This window comes from Bos mutus, chromosome 1 (assembly GCF_027580195.1).
Source record: "Bos mutus isolate GX-2022 chromosome 1, NWIPB_WYAK_1.1, whole genome shotgun sequence".
Classification (NCBI taxonomy): domain Eukaryota; kingdom Metazoa; phylum Chordata; class Mammalia; order Artiodactyla; family Bovidae; genus Bos; species Bos mutus.
In genome coordinates, this window is record NC_091617.1 from 140,890,746 (window position 1) to 140,910,452 (window position 19,707).

Below are 19,707 nucleotides of genomic sequence, written 5' to 3' on the forward strand. Positions count from 1 at the left end.
CCAGCTGTTACAAGCCAGTCAGCTCCAGACTCAGCGGTTAACTTCTCTCCTGACCCCAGTGTGCAGCCCCGTGAGGCCCAGGGGTGTCCACACAGTGCCCTGTACACGGGTTTGTGCATGTGTGCACAGCACAGGCACTTAGCATGTGAAGATTTTCAGACTTATTTTAACAGCTACATAATATTCTACTCAGTTCATGTATCACAATTTTCTTCATTGTTTTTGATACCAGACAATTTAGTAGTTCTTGGTAATTTTTTTTTTCCAACTAGATTTCCCCAGCATTGATTCTTAGGAACAAGACCAGAGACAAGGGCATCTGCCATCTTGCTTAGTGAAGGGCCACACCATAGAGCGTGCTGAAGCTGACGCTCCAATGCTTGGTCACCTGATGTGAAGAGCCGACTCACTGGAAAAGACCCTGATGCCGGGAAAGACTGAGGGCAGGAGGAGAAGGGGATGACAGAGGATGAGATGGCTGGATGGCATCACTGACTCAGTGGACATGAGTTTGAGCGAACCCTGGGAAATAGTGAAGAACAGGAAGGCCTAGTGTGCTGCAGTCCACGGGGTCACAAAGAGTCAGACACGACTGAGCGACTGAACAGCACCCCCCTACAGTGCTATCCCAGCAGATTACTGGAGGCCCCACCCATCCTGGGCCTCCCAAACCACACAGGTGAGCGTCCCTCCTGGGCAGGTTGGCCCCACAAGCCCCAGATGGAACCCGACAGCCGTGCAAAGTGCAGTGCAGCCCTTGGACATCAGCTCCCTCTCTCCCTAATGAGTCCCTCCCAGCTAATGGAGATGACCCACTTCTAACCTTTCCCAAACCACAGAGGTGGCCTCCGCCCAGCGACAGTGGAGCTGGAGCAGCTGTCGGGCCAGGCTGTCAGCTCGGGCGGCTTTTCCCGCCGTGGCATCCACCTGTCACCAGTTCAGGAGTCCAGACAGGCGCTCAAGGACAACCTTCTCCCACCCATAATCCTGTTGCCCTCGAGGTCTACACTGGTCTTTTGACAAAATGCAGCAACTGCGAATGAATACCTATTATGTGGTGTGTGGTCAGGCCACGCGGGACGGCCGTCCTCCGGCTCTCTGTCCACCTCCTGCTTGTCCAGCATCTGTCTCACCTCTACTCACATGAACCGCTTGCCCTCTGCCTCAGCTAGGGACTGTCCTAATCTTTAGGCCAGAAAGACTCCACCTGCTAGTTCATTCAAGGGAAATACCTGCCCTCGTGCTGGTCCTGGCTGTTAACCTGAGGGGCTGGAAGGGGTGTGCCCCAGCTGCTGGACTCCCTGGTAACTGACAAGCCAACCTGAAGGCAATCTCCCCCTATAAATGGGGTGTGTGTGTGTATAGCAGAGGCAGCTGTGGCTTCAGAGCCTATGTTTCTGACGTGTAAGGTAATGTCTCTGTCGCTGTCTCTGGACTTTCTTTGGTTTCAAGGACAGGCAACTCCAAGGCCTGCAAGCCTGGGAGTGCAGCTTGACACGCAGGCTCTGGTGAAGGGTAAGTGTGCAGGACATGGGATAGGGAATTTCCAGGGGGCTGGCTGCACGGGAACCCAGGTGGCTCTGTCTTGCCCGATGGCCTAGACATGAACCTCAGCTCTTCTCTAGCTCCCAAGAAAGGCTGAGAGCAGATGAGGGCCATTTACAAGAGTTAGACTTACGCCTCCTCATACCCAGGACAGGCTCCACTGTCCCTGAGAAAAGCCCAAGAAATCATCATTTCAAAGCTCACACAAATCCCTGACTTAAGAGCCTATGGAAGATACATTGTCCTAAGGTGAGTACTATATAAAAGTATAATGGTGCAAATATATATTACACAAATCAGCTCAGTTCCCAGTTTATCCTGTTTTCCATTCAAAACTTCTAACGTTTGAAATTACAGAGAAATTACACTTCAATCCACTGCTGCTCAGGTACTTCTATATAACAAAGAACCACAAGCGTCTGTTTTAACAGAATTTTCTGCTGACGTGTAGCAACTGCTGCTTTGTCTGCATACATCCTGTTTCATTTGTGTCCAGAGAAATAAAGATAAAAAAAGGACAACTTCTCTTCCTCGGCTTTGAGCCAGTCTCACCAAACAGGACCTGTGTCACCCTCCACTCACCCAGTGTGCTCGTGCAGAACCGAGCGTGGCCACACGGGGCGCCATCGTCCCACTGGGCACCAAGGTCAGCTGAGGCCCATCTGACTGTTGCTTGCTCGCTAAGGCTAACACGTGTCCCACTCTTTGCGACCCTATGAACTGCAGCACACCAGGCTTCCCTGTCCTTCACTATCTCTCAGAGTTTGCACAAACTCATGTCCATTGAGTCAGTGATGCCGTCCAACCATTTCATCCTCTGTCATTCCCTTCTCCTTCCGCCTTCAATCTTCCCAGCATCAGGGTCTCTTCCAATGAGTCAGTTCTTCACATCAGGGAGCCAAAGTATTGGTGCTTTGGCTTCAGCATTAGTCCTTCCAATGAATATTCAGGACTGATATCCTTTAGGATTGACTGGTTGGATCTCCTTGCTGTCCAAGAGACTCTCAAGAGTCTTCTCCAACACCACGGTTTGAATGCATCCATTCTTTGGTGCTCAGTCTTCTCTATACTCCAACTCTCCCATCCATACATGACTACTGGAAAACCATAGCTTTGACTAGATGGACCTTTGTAAGCAAAGTAATCTCTCTGCTTTTTAATACACTGTCATCTATTTCTGCTTTATTGACTATGCCAAAGCCTTTGACTATGTGGATCACAATAAACTGTGGAAAATTCTGGAACAGATGGGAATACCAGACCACCTGATCTGCCTCTTGAAAAATCTGTATGCAGTTCAGGAAGCAACAGTTAGAACTGGACATGGAACAACAGACTGGTTCCAAATAGGAAAAGGAGTTCGTCAAGGCTGTATATTGTCACCCTGTTTATTTAACTTATATGCAGAGTACATCATGAGAAACGCTGGACTGGAAGAAACACAAGCTGGAATCAAGATTGCTGGGAGAAATATCAATCACCTCAGATATGCAGATGACACCACCGTTATGGCAGAAAGTGAAGAGGAACTCAAAAGCCTCTTGATGAAAGTGGAAGTGGAGAGTGAAAAAGTTGGCTTAAAGCTCAACATTCAGAAAACGAAGATCATGGCATCCAGTCCCATCACTTCATGGCAAATAGATGGGGCAACAGCGGAAACAGTGTCAGACTTTATTTTTTGGGCTCCAAAATCACTGCAGATGGTGACTGCAGCCGTGAAATTAAAAGATGCTTACTCCTTGGAAGGAAAGTTATGACCAACCTAGATAGCATATTCAAAAGCAGAGATATTACTTTGCCAACAAAGGTCCATCTAGTCAAGGCTATGGTTTTTCCTGTGGTCATGTATGGATGTGAGAGTTGGACTGTGAAGAAGGCTGAGCGCCGAAGAATTGATTCTTTTGAACTGTGGTGTTGGAGAAGACTCTTGAGAGTCCCTGGGACTGCAAGGAGATCCAACCAGTCCATTCTGAAGAAGATCAGCACTGGGATTTCTTTGGAAGGAATGATGCTAAAGCTGAAACTCCAGTACTTTGGCCACCTCATGCGAAGAGTTGACTCACTGGAAAAGACTCTGATACTGGGAGGGATTGGGGGCAAGAGGAGAAGGGGACAACAGAGGATGAGACGGCTAGATGGCATCACTGACTTGATGGACGTGAGTCTCAGTGAACTCCGGGAGTTGGTGATAGACAGGGAGGCCTGGTGTGCTGTGATTCACGGGGTCGCAAAGAGTCAGACACCACTGAGCGACTGATCTGATCTGATCTAGGTTTGTCATAGCTATTCTTCCAAGGAGCAAGTCTCTTTTAATTTCATGGCTGCAATCACCATCCGCATAGATTCTGGAGCCCAAGAAAATTAAATCTGAGTTTCCACGTTTTCCCCATCTATTTGTCATGTGACAGGACTGAATGCCAAGATCTTAGTTTCTTGAATGCTGAGTTTTAAGCCAGCTTTTTTCAGTCTCCTCTTTGACCTACATCAAGACGCTCTTTAATTCCTCTTCACTTTCTGCCATTAGACTGGTAACATCTTCATATCTGAGGTTATATTTCTCCCGGCAATCTTGATTCCAGCTTGTGCTTCATCCAGCCCTGCATTTCACATGATGTCCTCTGCATATAAGTTAAATATGCAGGGTGACAATATACAGCCTTGATGTACACCTTTCCCAATTTGAAACCAGTCCGTGGTTCCATGTCCGGTTCTAACTATTGCTTCTTGTCCTGCATACAGGTTTCACAAGAGACAGGGAAGATGGTCTGGTATTCCCATCTCATTAAGAATATTCTTCAGTTTGTTGTGATCCACACAGTCAAAGGCTTTAGCTTAGTCAATGAAGCAGATTTTTTTTTTGGAATTACCTTGCTTTTTCTATGATCCAGCATATGTTGGCAATTTGATCTCTGGTTCCTCTGCCTTTTCTAAATCTAGCTTGTACAGCTGGAAGTTCTTGGTTCACATACTGTTCAAGCCTCACTTGAAGGATTTTGAGCATAATCTTGCTGGCATGTGAAATGAGTGCAATTGTGTGGTAGTTTGAACTTTCTTTGGCATTGTTCTTCTTTGGGATTGGAATGAAAACTGACGTTTTCCAGTGCTGTGGCCACTGCTGAGTTTTCTAAATTTGCTGGCATATTGAGTGCAGCACTTTCACAGCATCATCTTTTAGGATTTGAAATAGCTTAGCTGGAATTCCATCACCTCTACTAGCTTTGTTCGTAGTGATGCTTCCTAATGCCCACTTGACTTCACATTCCAGGATGTCTGGATGTAGGTAAGTGATCACACCATCGTGGTTATCTGGGTCGTTAAGACCTTTTTTGTATAGTTCTGTGTATTCTTGCCACCTCTTCTTAATATCTTCTGCTTCTGTTAGGTCCTTGCTGTTTTTGTCCTTTATTGTACCCATCTTTGCATGAAATGTTCCCTTGATCTCTCCAATGTTGTTAAAGAGATGTCTAGTCTTTCCCATTCTATTCTTTTCCCCTATTTCTTTGCATTGTTCATACAGTCAGCAAAAACAAGACCCGGAGTTGACTGTGGCTCAGATCATCAGCTCCTTACTACAAAATTCAGGCTCAAATTGAAGAAAGTGGGGAAAACCACTAGGCCATTCAGGTATGACCTAAATCAAATCCCTTATGACTATACAGTGGAGGTGATAAATAGACTGAAGGGACCAGATCTGGTAGATAGAGTGACAGACAGACCTGTAGACAGACAGATAGTAATAGGCAGACAGAATGACGGACAGTCTGTAACACTGTGCAGGAGGTGGTGACCAAAACCATCCCCAGGAAAAAGAGATGCAAGAAGGCAAAGTGGTTGTCTGAGAAGGCCTTACAAATACCTGAGAAAGGAAGAACAGTGAAAGGCAAAGGAGAAAGGAAAGGATATTCCTAAGTGAATGCAGAGTTCCAGAGAACAGCAAGAAAGCCATCCTAAGTGAACAATTTGACTGACGTGACATCAAAAATTGGTGGGTTTCCCCAGGTTTGGGGCACACGACTGCAGACTGCAGGTGGCGGGGCACATTATATGGATCCACCTGGAAGCTTCCAAGTCCGCTTCACCCCGTGACTGACGCTGCAGAGCAGCCTGAGCTCAAGTGAGACAAGACTCACCTGCCACTTCAGAAAAGCCCCACCGTGGGTGGAGGAAACAGCCTTGGTTTCCAACAGAAGCCCGCAGAGTGGAACAAGCACGTGAGTCAAACAAAGGGACAGAGCAGAGCCTGCAGGAGCAGGCGCCGGCGGGGAGGGCAGCGACGGTGGATATGATGGGTAAGGATGCCCCAAGATGAGGACTGGCCAGCACCTTAACAAGAATCAGCACAGAGTCACAGAGTGAACAGGGACCCACATGGAGGGTCAATGGAAGGGGATTCGGAATTAAGTGCTAACTTGGCAAGTGTCCAAGCCGGCTGCCACCAGTGCCCCCTCCCATCCCCCCGGCCCAGGTGCCATGATTCCGAGAATAGGGGCCGAAAAGACAACAGTGACCCTCCCCGGTGCCCATCCTCCCAGGGTGGGGATGGGGGGCAGCGAGCCTTCACCCACGGGGCGCCAGACAGAGGCCACCCTGACCGGCTGAGCCCCACACAGCCATGTCCTGGCCATCCTCAGAGATTTATGTACATCATGTGTGCTCACCAGCTGTGAGCTGGCCAGACACTGAGCTCAGGATGCTTGGCTAGGCCCAGCAAGCCATCCTGGCCACAGGCTGGTCTGAGCATATGGCATCAGCCACACACAAGCAGACGAAGGTCCAGGTCATGAGTGGAGACCAGGGACAGAGGCAGGCTCAGAGCAAAACCAGTCAGTGAGAGGGAACAGCCAGGCCTTTGCCGGACACGGGTGGGCCCACGGAGGGAGGAGGGTGGATGGCTGAGGAAGGTCCTACCGATAAGGAGGCAGAAGCCCACTCCTCCAGCCGTGACCCCACCTCGGCACGTACTTCTCCCTTGATCCCCGAACAAACCCTCCTCGGCCGCTCAACATTCTTGGTGAGGATGAAACCTCCCCAGTCTCAGATGCAGCCATGGGCATGCTCAGTCGCTCAATCGTGTCCAACTCTTTGTGCAGCCCCATGGACTGTAGCCCATCAGGCTCCTCTGTCCATAGGATTCTCCAGGAAAGAATACTGGAGTGGGTTGCCAGGCCCTCCTCCAGGGGATCTTCCCAACCTGTGGATGGAACCTGCATCTCCTGAATTGGCAGGAGGATTCTCTACCACTAGCGCCACCAGGGAAGCCGCAAATGCAACCATATGTAGCTGCTTTTGATGAATAGTAGGAAATAAATTCTCTTTTAAATGGGAACTCTCCATCTGCATGTCTTAGCATTAACAGCTGCTTGAAAGCAAACCAAATGGAGCAGAATCTTAAAGGTGAGGTTACCAGTTAAATTCACCTTCACCCCCTGCTGGAGCACCTGGTTCCCACCCCGCCAGGTACCTGAGCCTCAGTGCTGGGCGGGGCCGCTCACCTGTGCGGCAGTTGTGAAACTCCAGCGCGCTCTGGATGCGGAAGGTCTTCTCACAGGTGCCACAGCGGTACCTGTACTCGCTGTCGACCTGATGGGAGGAGACGGGGGGGAAGGGGGGCAGTAGTGGGGCAGCTGGGACACCCTCTCCTCAAAGGAGCTGCTCCAGCAATGTCGTGTCTCACACTCCCTCCCTCTGCTACCCTCCTGCCCAGCTTAGAAACACGAACCGTGCCTGGCTGACCCACTGCCCTGGAAAGAGAAGCATCCAGGTGACCTCGGTGCCCACGTTGGCCTCCGGCTCCTCCCCGATCCGCGGCAGCACCCTGCCAGGCCCCGGCCTATCTCGGCCCCTGCGGCTCCCTCTCCCCACTCCCCTCGCCCGGGACTCTCCAGTCATCATTGCTCTTCTCTCCTCCACCACCCACCTCGTTCCTGCTGTGCTTGTACGAGACGTGCTGCTTCAGGCTCTCCTTGCGGCTGAACAACTTGGCACATTCCTCACATTTAAACAGCTTGTCACCTAAGGACAAGCCAGTGACGAGCACGTCACTCCTCCAGGCGCACCGAGACCCCGGTGCCCGCCTGGGGCCGCCGCCTGGCCCCCGGGGCGGACATGGCGGCGGCAGGGACTCACCGTGCGAGCGCACGTGCCTGCTCAGGTTGCTGCTGTTCTGGAAGACCTTGCTGCAGATACTACACTGGTATACCCGCCTGTGCTCGCCCAGCTGCCGCACCACCTTCCGCCGGATGCCGTGCCGGCTCGAGAGGATCAGGCTCCTCTTGAGGGTGATGGTGCCGCTCTGGTGATGCGGGAACCTGCGGGAGAGACGCACAGGCTGGTGAGGTGGGCGGGAGGCAGGGTCGCTGGGGAGAGAAGCTCAAGGTTAGTCATCCTGGAAAGGGCGCCTGTCGAATCTTCCCAGCTAGACACCGGAGGGGAGTGTTGGGCACAGGTGTCCCCCAGCTTTGGGGCTTCTGGATAAGGGAGCACCCTGAATGTCTCTGGAAGGGAGACACCCTGAATGTGCGGTGGCATCACTCAGCTTTTCCACACCAGCCACTCATCTCCCTCGGCATTAACTCTGGTCACCAGAAGCCTGGACCTCAGTTAGTACATTGGCCAGAGTGACCCCATCTCTTCTGCTTTCCTCACTTGCCTCTACCCTGTTTCATATCTTCCCTGAACCTGATTTTTTCAAACTTCTTCTCCCTATTAAATGTGTTTCTAACAGTAAGTTACTGAAATCCTCTGGGCAATAAGATGCAGCATGAATAAGTAGGTCACGCTCACCATTTCTGACAATGCTCTGCTCTGCTCTGTTTTTGCACAGCTTCCTGGACTGTCTAGGACCAGGCATGCTTTGACACTGAAGGATGCACTCCAAAAAGGACCTAAAAACTGTCACAGGCTTATTCAACTTCAGGGCAAAAATTACCAAGAATAATAGCTAAAACAAACATTTTCCTCATTCACAAAAAGAAGAGAAATGCAGAATATTAAATTTACAGAAGTTCAGATACAAACTGTTCCATCATGGCAGCCTTGTTAGACACAACACAAGTATCAGCTGGTGGAAGGAGTGGATGAACCAAGTGTGGTCCTCCCGCGTGATGGAGTAGCGTTCCGACCTAAACCAGAAGGACACTCCGATACCTGCTGCGACACACATGGACCTCGAGGGCGTTACGCTAAGTGAAGTAAACCAGTCACCAAAGGACAAACATGTGTGATCCGTTATACGAGGTCCTGAGAGACATGAGTACCTCCTGTAAGGTCGTCACAGAGATAGAAAGCAGAAGAGTGGGTGCCAGGGGCTGGAGAGGGGGAGATGGGGAGTTAGTATTTCATAAGGATGGAGTTTCATCTTGGGGAAGATGAAAAAATTCTGGAGATGGATGGAAGGTTCTGCAAAGACGTGATTGTTTTTGAAAACACTGAACCATACACTTAGAAATGGCTAAGATGATAAACTGTATACTATGTGTATTTTACAACAATAAAAAGGCTTTCTCATCTATTTTCACAGAGGCTGCACTATTAACTCCCTGAGCTCCAGGACATTCCTGCTGCTCCCCATGCATGTGCATTTCCCATAAGAAGTAAACCATCCCCTCTCATCAGGCTTTCCCTCTGAAATGGATTAGCCGCCACACGCTGCTGCCCATGAAGCCAGGCCAAGTGCCATTCTGGGACTTACTTTGGCACTGAGCTGGTGTCGCTGGGGGTGGCGGCCAGCTTTCCCAGAACAAGCTCCATGATCCGCTCATCTGGCGTCACAGTCACGGGCTCGACCTCAGTCATGATCTCTGTCACTTGCTCTGCAAGGAGGGGACAAGACAAGCTGTGTCACTTCTGGGGCCGTGGACAGAACACAGCTGAACCCAGATGACAGGCCCAAGGGGTGGCAGCCAGGCCAATGCCATAGACACGGGTCACAAGATTGACAGAGGGAAAAAAACAGCAATACTTTAGAATCCACACATTTGCCTGCAGATTGAAAAGAGCAAAATGTTATTCTTAACTCAAAACTGGAGTTGGAATCTGTGATTCTTTTTAAAACCACAGGAGTCATAACTCTATTTCAATCCCTTTTCATACCACCTAAAACAAAACACTTTGATATATAGTAGGGTCTTATAACTTATTAAATTCATCCTGACAGAGATTTAGGAGTATTAATTTCTGTAATTACACAAGTCATCGTATGTTCAAAAGCAAATAATCATTTTCTATAAGAGTTAAATACCAAATGACCACAGTAATAGGGACCCAGGACTGACCCTCTAAACAAATGAAATATGGGAAGACTACACAAAAAGATTTATCTACTTCACCTACTATGATGTGTCTTCCTAACGCAACTAATAATTAGTGAAATAATCACTTAATAAGTTTTTCACTTCTGTCTTTTCTTCTTGTTTATAGAGAAGTACAGAGACTGTCCAGGGGAAGCTTAAACCACTTCTCCTGAGAATATTATCTGAGGGCTGCTCCTCTGAATTCTCTTTAACTCTGAGAGAGAACAAAAATTTCTTGTCACTCACAAAGAAATCCTAGGCTACAGCAGACAGCAAGAAGAAAAACTGCCCAGTGGGTGGTCAGTGAGGAAGGCAGTGAGGGGACTCACGAGTGTCTGAGCATCAAGTCTGGTCCTTGCGTGCCAGACCCGCCAGAATCTGGTGGCACTTCTGGTGAGGCCATGAGGTCTGAGGGGACGTGGCCTCGTGGGGACCCCTCACCCGAGAGACCAGGTTCCCTCCAAACTCAACTGAAGCTACTATATTGTCAGAGTAACACCTTTAGCCATGGCCCAGAGTGCAGCTGCATGTCCGTTCACAGGAGACAGGGAGCAGACGCTGGAGCACCCACACGATGGACCGACATGACTCGGCACCGAAGGAAAGTGGGAAGCCCAACGTGGACAAGTCTTTTCCACATGTGGCCTGGAAGATGCTGAGCACAGAGCTCCCAGGATGGGTGGCTGAGGAGATGGAAATGTTCTGTCCAGACGACCACCTACAATGGGGAACCCGCCTATCAAAGTTCACAGCCCACGCACTCTACCAAACGCACTGGGAGTAAGCTGTACTCGAAAGAGCTGGTTCACAGCAAGAGCAGGGCTTAAACAGCACCTCCGTCTAGACTCTGGACCAAGTTCTCCTGCCTGGCAAGGAGGCAATATGGCCTCAGGCCCCTCCCTGCTATCATCACTCCTCCCCCAGGACCACGCCCCAAGCTGGCTCCTCCCCATGGCCACGCCCCCAAGCTGGCTCCTCCCCCAGGACCGCCCTCACCTGCTGGCTCCTTGCCTTCAACAATGACTAGAGGCTGCTCTGGTTTGGATGCTTTGGGTTTTCTTCCCCTTCGAGGCTTTTTCTTCTGCTCTTTGGTGGCACTGACAGTCTTGGGAACCTCAGCAGGTTCCCCCCGGGGCACATCTGCTTCCTTCTCCGGGGCTGACTCCTGCTGGCCGGCTGGGGCGCCGCTCTTGGATTGTTCCAAGTGGCCCAACAGGTGCTCTGCAGAAGATGCTTATGATGAATCCACCAGGCTGAAAACACTTAGGCCACAAAAACAGAGCCCCCACTACCCTTCTCCCCAACTGAACTACTCTGCTGAGATGGAGGACACACAGAGGACTTCAAGACAAAGCACAGATCCCTGGGAGGAGGCCCGCGGGACACAGGCCAGGAGAGGAGCCAGGGGAATCCTGACACCCTCCCCGATGGAAGTGACAGTGCGCGTCTGGGAACGCATCCGGAGACTCCCTGGCGTCTGGCCCAGCAGGCGCCTGCCCCTTACCATTCAGCAGCTGCAGCTCCAGGAAGGTGGCTGAACACACCTTGCACACCCACTGGCTGGGCTCTGCCTCCACTGGGGTGCTGTTCTCTGGGGTGCCTGCAGCTTCAAAAGACAAGGTGGGGGGAGAAGGTCCAGAAGTTCCTCTCTGTGCTGCCCAGCCCAGTGGAGGGCGCACCTGCCCCATAGGAGGTGACAATGACAGTGGTGACAACTGCCATCTCTTGGGAGCAAATCCAACCCTCCAAACACTGTTCTCAGAGTTTTACCCACAGGGACTCGTTCATGCCTGTAAGCATCCCCATTTCACAGATGAGGAAACCGGGCACAGAGAACTGGAACCAGTCTGAGGCAGGGCTGGCACCAGTCAAGGAAATGTACCCTCTTCACAGAAGCCAGTCCAGTGGGAACAGACACACACCCCTCCACACACACTGATGACTTCAGGAAAAAAAAAAAGGCATCCTAGAGCCCACAGCGAATTCTCTACTCTCTCACTGGCTCATGTGTCAAGAAGGGGCGAATCCACGAGTCAGGCGCCATGCCCTGAGCCCAGTTTCGCCATGGCTCCTGCCCAAGCACTGTCAACAAAACTTTTGCAATGACAGAAATGTTCTGTAACTGCCTTCCAGGTGGCAGCCACGTGTGCCTAGTGCCCCTGAGGAACTGGACTTCTGCTTTTACTGCCATTTGAATTTAGGTTTAAATAGCCCAACCACTAGACCATTCAGGTATGACCCAAATCAAATCCCTTATGATTATACAGTGGAAGTGAGAAATAGATTTAAGGGCCTAGATCTGATAGAGTGCCTGATGAACTATGGAATGAGGTTTGTGACATCGTATAGGAGACAGGTATCAAGACCATCCCCATGGAAAAGAAATGCAAAAAAGCAAAATGTCTGGGGAGGCCTTACAAATAGCTGTGAAAAGAAGAGAAGCGAAAAGCAAAGGAGAAAAGGAAAGATATAAACATCTGATGCAGAGTTCCAAAGAATAGCAAGAAGAGATAAGAAAGCCTTCTTCAGCAATCAATGCAAAAAAATAGAGGAAAACAACAGAATGGGAAAGACTAGAGATCTCTTTTAGAAAATCAGAGATACCAAAGGAGCATTTCATGCAAAGATGGGCTCAATAAAGGACAGAAATGGTATGGACCTAACAGAAGCAGAAGATATTAAGAAGAGATGGCAAGAATACACAGAAGAACTGTACAAAGAGATCTTCACGACCCAGATAATCACGATGGTGTGATCACTGACCTAGAGCCAGACATCCTGGAATGTGAAGTCAAGTGGGCCTTAGAAAGCATCACTACGAACAAAGCTAGTGGAGGTGATAGAATTCCAGTTGAGCTATTTCAAATCCTGAAAGATGATGCTGTGAAAGTGCTGCACTCAATATGCCAGCAAATTTGGAAAACTCAGCAGTGGCCACAGGACTGGAAAAGGTCAGTTTTCATTCCAATCCCAAAGAAAGGCAATGCCAAAGAATGCTCAAACTACCGCACAATTGCACTCATCTCACACGCTAGTAAAGTAATGCTCAAAATTCTCCAATCCAGGCTTCAGCAATATGTGAACTGTGAACTTCCTGATGTGCAAGCTGGTTTTAGAAAAGGCAGAGGAACCATAGATCAAATTGCCAACATCCGCTGGATCATGGAAAAAGCAAGAGAGTTCCAGAAAAACATCTATTTCTTCTTTATTGACTATGCCACAGCCTTTGACTGTGTGCATCACCATAAACTGTGGAAAATTCTGAAAGAGATGGGAATACCAGACCACCTGATCTGCCTCTTGCGAAATCTGTATGCAGGTCAGGAAGCAACAGTTAGAACTGGACATGGAACAACAACAACAGACTGGTTCCAAATAGGAAAAGTAGTATGTCAAGGCTGTATATTGTCACCCTGTTTATTTAACTTATATGCAGAGTACATCATGAGAAACGCTGGACTGGAAGAAACACAAGCTGGAATCAAGATTGCCGGGAGAAATGTCAATCACCTCAGCTATGCAGATGACACCACCCTTATGGCAGAAAGTGAAGAGGAACTCAAAAGCCTCTTGATGAAAGTGAAAGAGGAGAGTGAAAAAGTTGGCTTAAAGCTCAATGTTCAGAAAACGAAGATCATGGCATCTGGTCCCATCACTTCATGGGAAATAGATGGGGAAACAGTGGAAACGTGTCAGACTTTATTTTTCTGGGCTCCAAAATCACTGCAGATGGTGACTGCAGCCATGAAATTAAAAGACGCTTACTCCTTGGAAGGAAAATTATGACCACCATAGATAGCATATTTAAAAGCAGAGATGTTACTTTGCCAACAAAGGTTCGTCTAGTCAAGGCTATGGTTTTTCCTGTGGTCATGTATGGATGTGAGAGTTGGACTGTGAAGAAGGCTGAGCGCCGAAGAATTGATGCTTTTGAACTGTGGTGTTGGAGAAGACTCTTGAGAGTCCCTTGGACTGCAAGGAGATCCAACCAGTCCATTCTGAAGGAGATCAGCCCTGGGATTTCTTTGGAAGGAATGATGCTAAAGCTGAAACTCCAGTACTTTGGCCACCTCATGCGAAGAGTTGACTCACTGGAAAAGACTCTGATGCTGGGAGGGATTGGGGGCAGGAGGAGAAGGGGACGACAGAGGATGAGATGGCTGGATGGCATCACTGACTCGATGGATGTGAGTCTCAGTGAACTCTGGGAGTTGGTGATGGACAAGGAGGCCTGGTGTGCTGCGATTCATGGGGTCGCAAAGAGTCGGACACGACTGAGCGGCTGACCTGAGCCCCCCCGGGGCAGGTGCTTCTGCAGGGCAGTGCCTCTACCCCTCCTGGTACCTTCACCGGAGTCTGGGTCGGAGGAAGACGACCAGGGCCCATGGAACACAGAGGGGGATCCTGGCTGCGTAGACTCTTTTAAAAAAAAAAACTGATGCTCTTGTGAGTCCTCAGAGTTAGGAATGTAATAGAGAAGAACCTTTGTTTTCTATTACAGGTGGAACTAGTAGTCAAGAATCCGCCTGCAATGCAGGAGACGTGAAGAGACATGGGTCCGATCCGGGGGAGGGAAGATACCCTGGAGTAGGAAATGGCAACCCACTCTAGTATTCTTGTCTGGAAAATCCCACGGACAGAGGAGCCTGGGGACTGCAGTCCACTGGGTTGCACAGAGTCAGACATGACTAAAGCGACTTAGCACATGAGCACCCACAAGTTAGTCACTAAAGGGATGTTGCCTGTAAGCTTAAATTACACATTATGGCCCATCCCTGGGAACCCTGCCTCTCAGGGTTTGAGAGGCAGCTTAATGAACATTAAGCTGAAATACCTTTGTTTAGCTCACAGGAAACACCCTGACCAGGCTCACCTGTGAATGGCTGCAGGAAGAAAGAAATTAACACATCCCCTCTGGAGGCTGACTGGAACCAGGAAACGCTTGCCTTCATTCCCTCCCCTTTTAGTACAAAAGAGGCCTGAATTCTAACTCAGAGAAGATGGTTCTTTGGGACACTGGTCCACTATCTTCTAGAACCTGCTGTCTTTCCAAATAAAGTGGCTATTCCTGCCCCAACAACTGTCTCTCGATTGACTGTGCAGTGAGCAGTATGAGCTTGGATTCTCTAACAGGGACGTTCGAAGCAAATGTATGTTCATGATATCCTGGCCCAGGAGACTGATTTCTCTAAACCCCACATGGCAGCCTGTCAGGGCTGGACAGAGGCCACCAGCTCTCACCACCACCTCCACTCCTGTCTGTGTGTAGCTTGTGTTGACACTCAGGACCCATCACAACACCCATCAAAACACGCTGGGGCCACCCACAAAGCAAGACCCTCCAGGGCTGTGACTTGCGCATGCCTTCAGTTACTAGGAAAAAGCACACCTCTTTCTGTATCAAAAACCAGCAATAAGGCTGCAAAAGATGGAAGGAAAAATGGAGACCACCGCTACAACTATTTGCGTGCATTTTCTGAGTCTTCGTCAGATAACAAGAGATTAGAAATATAAGTGGATGTGAAATTTTCGGTTATACCAAAACTAGAACAGAAAGAGCAGACAGTGAGCAGCACAGAAGCAGGGCATGTTCTCGGGAGGTGCCCTCTGGCTCAGCCTCTGCTCTCGCCTGCGCCTGCTCTCTGGGGAATCCGTGGAAGAGCATCAGGAAAAGGTGGTCACAATTGAAACCAAAATCCCATATCTCACTCACCTTCCCCAACACACACGGTCTAAAGAGGGCAGAGTACTCTTGCACAGGAGAGTTTCAGAGAAGGAGGCTGAGGAGGGGTGAGCGGGCAGCTCCTTCTAACCCAAATGAGTTGCGGTCACCGCACCACGAGGTCCCCGCCCAGGGGTGGAATTCACGCTGACCTGACCTGGGGCAGGAAACCTTTTTCTTTAGCTGATGTCCGGAAGCAGAAGCGGGGCTGACAGGACCAACTAGAAGAACCAGTCATGACCGCTGTCCTCTCACTGAGGGCAGTGTTCTATTTCACAAAAACTATCTTTAAAGGTAAAAATTATGAGAAAAAAAAATATTAGCCAACGATCAGGAGGCAACTGCTGATCACAATCACGCACGTCCAACAAGACAGACACGTCTATGCAAAATGAAACGACGCTGTGGGGGAGAGGCAGCGATGACACGGAAGGCTCCCAGCAGACAGTCACCAAAACAAGTGACGAAGACCGAGCACGCGGTGTGCCAGCACGCGAGGCAGGACCTCAGCCTCGCAGAAACGCACGGCTGCGTAAACAATGGAAGAGAAACGGCGTAAGTACAAGGACGGGGATGGACACTGGTCACCAGGGGACGGGGTACAGAGTCATACGAGGGAACCTTCTGGGGTGAGGAGAACATTCCATATCTTTTTTAAAACAATAAGTTTGAATGTTTGTTTTTTAATTTCTTTGGCTGTGCCAGGTCTCAGTTGCGGCATGCGGGATCTTTAGTTGTGGCCTGCAAACTCTCAGTTGTAGTATGGGGGATCTAGTTTCCTGACCAGGGATGGAACCCAGGCCCCCTGCGTCGGAAGCAAGGAAGCTTACCCGCTGGACCGCCGGGGAAGCCCCAGACCATTCTCTATCTTGATTGCAATGGAGGTCCTGCAACTGTGGACCTTTGTTCAAACTCTGATACCGCCCACTAAAATCACTATTTTATTGTTTGAAAACTATATGCCCACTGTGTTGATTTGTAAAAACTGCTAGAAAATGCCAAGCAAAAATCCCAAGAGTCATTAAGATGGTGCTGTTATACGTAATCAAGAAGTTCCTCAAGTGTTAGGAAATGTATTTACAGCTCACCTCTTTCACTAGGAAAGTGATTTTGAAAATCTGACGCTGACAGCTGACTCTAAATCCTACACGCCTGCTGGCTGAGACCAAGAGGCTTCCTGGGCTGCCTACTTCATCGGCCAATGGGCCCAGATGTGTGTAAAGAAGAGAAATTAACCTTCATGGACATTCAATGAAAACATGTGATTAGGAAAGTAATCCAATACCAGGGAAAAAAAATTTCTAGATTAAGTTTTGAAAGAAGTGTGTGTCACTGCTCCTTCAGGTGGAAGGAAAAATACTTCTGTATTTAAATGTCTATTCTGGCAAACTGCAAACTGGCGTAATACCTGTATAATTATTAACAGTGCCCAATGTTCTTAGAAGCCCAGAGGTGGCCTGGTGTTCCTGAACGAGAGCAGTCAGGACAGGGTGGAGAGGCAGATGTGCTGGATGACACGGTTCCAAGGTGATTTCATTAAGATCTGTTCTATCAAACTCAGCCCCCGATTAAGGAGCTCTCCTACAGAAGAAGGCAATGGCACCCCACTCCAGTACTCTTGCCTGGAAAATCCCATGGACAGAAGAGCCTGGTAGGCTGTAGTCCGTGGGGTCGCTAAGAGTCGGACATGACTGAGTGACTTCCCTTTCACTTTTCACTTTCATGCATTGGAGAAGGAAATGGCAACCCACTCCAGTATTCTTGCCTGGAGAATCCCAGGGACAGGGGAGCCTGGTGGGCTGCTGTCTACGGGGTCGCACAGAGTCGGACATGACTGAAGTGACTTAGCAGCAACAGCAGCAGCTACAGGTAAAAAAAAAAAAAAGCCAACAGGACAACTGTCACTCTGATTGTTGTTCTTCAGTTGCCAAGTTGGGTCTGACTCTTTGCAGACTATCTCCTGGAATTTGCTTAAATTCATGTCCATTGAGTCAGTGATACTACCTAACCATCTCATCCTCTGCTGCCCTCTTCTCCTTTTGCCCTCAATCTTTTCCAGTATCAGCATTTTTTCCAATGAGGTGACTCTTCACATCAAGTGGTCAAAGTACTGGGGCTTCAGCTTCAGCATCACTCCTTCCAATGAATACACAGGGCTGATTTCCTTTAGGATGACTGATTTGATCTCCCTGCAGTCCAAAGGACTCTCAAGAGTCTTCTCCAGCAGCACAATTTTAAAGCATCAGTTCTTTGGCACTCAGTCTTCTTTATGGTTCAACTCTCACATCCAGACTGGAAATCCCATAGCTTTGACCATACAGACCTTCGTCAGCAAAGTGATGTCTCTGCTTATTAATACGCTGTCTAGGTTTGCCATAGCTTTCTTCCAGGAGCAAGCACCTTTTAATTTCATGGCTGCAATCACCATCTGCAGTGATTTTAGAGCCCCAAAATATAAAATCTGTCACTGCTTCCACATTTCCCCTTTCTATTTGCCAGGAAGTGATGGGTCCAAATGTCATGATCTTAAGTCTTTCAAATGTTGAATTTTAAGCCAGCTTTTTCATTCTCCCCTTTCACCTTCACCAAGAGGCTCTTTAGTTCCTCTTCACTTTCTGCCATTAGAGTGGTATCATCTGCATATCTATGGTTGTTGATATTTCTCCCAGCAATCTTGATTTCAGCTTGTGCTTCATCCAGCCCGGCATTGCACATGATGCATTCTGCACAGAAGTGAAATAAGCAGGGTGACAATATACAGCCTTGTCACACTTGTTTCCCAATTTTGAACCAATTTGTTGTTCCATGGCTGGTTCTAACTGCTGCTTATTGACCTGCATACAGGTTTCTCAGGAGACAGGTAAGGTGGTCTGGTATTCCCATCTCTTGAGGAATTTTCCAGTTTACTGTGATCCACATTGTCAAAGGCTTGAGCACAGTCAATGAAGCAGAAGCAGATGCTTTTCTGGAATTCCTTTGCTTTTTCTATGATCCAGCATATGTTGGCAATTTGATCTCTCATTCCTCTGCCTTTTCTAAATCCAGCTTATACATCTGGAAGTTCTTGGTTCATGTACTGCTGAAGCTTAGCTTGAAGGAATTTGACCATTATTTGCTAGTGTGTGAAATTAGTGCAATTGTGTGGTAGTTAGAACATTCTTTGGCACCACCCTTCTTTGGGATTGGAATGAAAACTGACCTCTTCCAGTTCTGTAGCCACTGGTGAGTTTCCCAAATTTGCTCGCATATTGAGTGCAGCACTTTCACAGCATCATCTTTTAGGATTTGAAATAGCTCAGCTGGAATTCCATTACCCACACTAGCTTTGTTTGTAGTCATGCATCCTAAAGCCCACTTGACTTCACACTCAGTATGTCTGGCTCTAGGTAAGTGACCATACCCTCATGGTTATCTGGGTCATTAAGACCTTTTTTGTACAGTTCTTGAGTGTGTTTTTGCCACCTCTTCTTAATCTCTTCTGCTTCTGTAAGGTCCTTAGTATTTCTGTCCTTTATGGTTCCCATCTTTGCATGAACTATTCCCTTGATCTCTCCAATTTTCTTAAAGAAATCTCTAGTCTGTCCCATTCTATTATTTTCTACTACTTCTTTGCACTGTTCATTTAAGAAGGCCTTCTTACCTCTCCTTGCTATTCTCTGGAACTCTGCATTCAGTTGGGTATATCTTTCCCTTTCTCCCTTGCTTTTTGCTTCTCTTTTCTCAGCTACTTATAAAGCCTCTTCAGACAACCCCTTGGCCCTTCTTGCATTTCTTTTTCTTGGGGATGGTTTTGGTCACTGCCTCCTATACAATGTTACAAACCTCTGTCCACAGTTCTTCACTAGCACTGGCACTCCATCTCCTAGATCTAATCCCTTGAATCCATTTGTCACTTCTACTGTATAATCATGAGAGATTTAATTTAGGTCATATCTGAAAGGTCTAGTGGTTTTCCCTACTTTCTTCACTTTCAACCTGAATTTTACAGCAAGGAGCTCATGATCTAAGCCACAGTCAGCTCCTGGCCTTGTTTTGCTGACTGTATAAAGCTTCTTCATCTTTGGCTGCAAAGAACATAATCAATCTGATTTTGGCATTGACCATTTGGTGTTGTCTATGTTTAGAATTGTCTCTTGTGTTGTTGGAAAA

At 48.4% G+C, this 19,707-nt stretch overlaps 1 protein-coding gene across 2 annotated transcripts in view; it reads right to left on the reverse strand.

The window, feature by feature from the left end:
* Positions 1-19,707, reverse strand: part of PRDM15 (PR/SET domain 15) — a 68,619-nt gene that overhangs the window by 24,145 nt on the left and 24,767 nt on the right. For both annotated transcript variants that reach the window (XM_070376514.1, XM_070376520.1), the window contains exons 6-11: positions 11,341-11,442; positions 10,833-11,057; positions 9,236-9,356; positions 7,672-7,853; positions 7,463-7,557; positions 7,038-7,125 (exon numbers count right to left, since the gene is read on the reverse strand). In XM_070376514.1, coding sequence (XP_070232615.1) covers positions 7,038-7,125; positions 7,463-7,557; positions 7,672-7,853; positions 9,236-9,356; positions 10,833-11,057; positions 11,341-11,442 — 813 coding nt within the window. The remainder of the gene's footprint in view (positions 1-7,037; positions 7,126-7,462; positions 7,558-7,671; positions 7,854-9,235; positions 9,357-10,832; positions 11,058-11,340; positions 11,443-19,707) is intronic.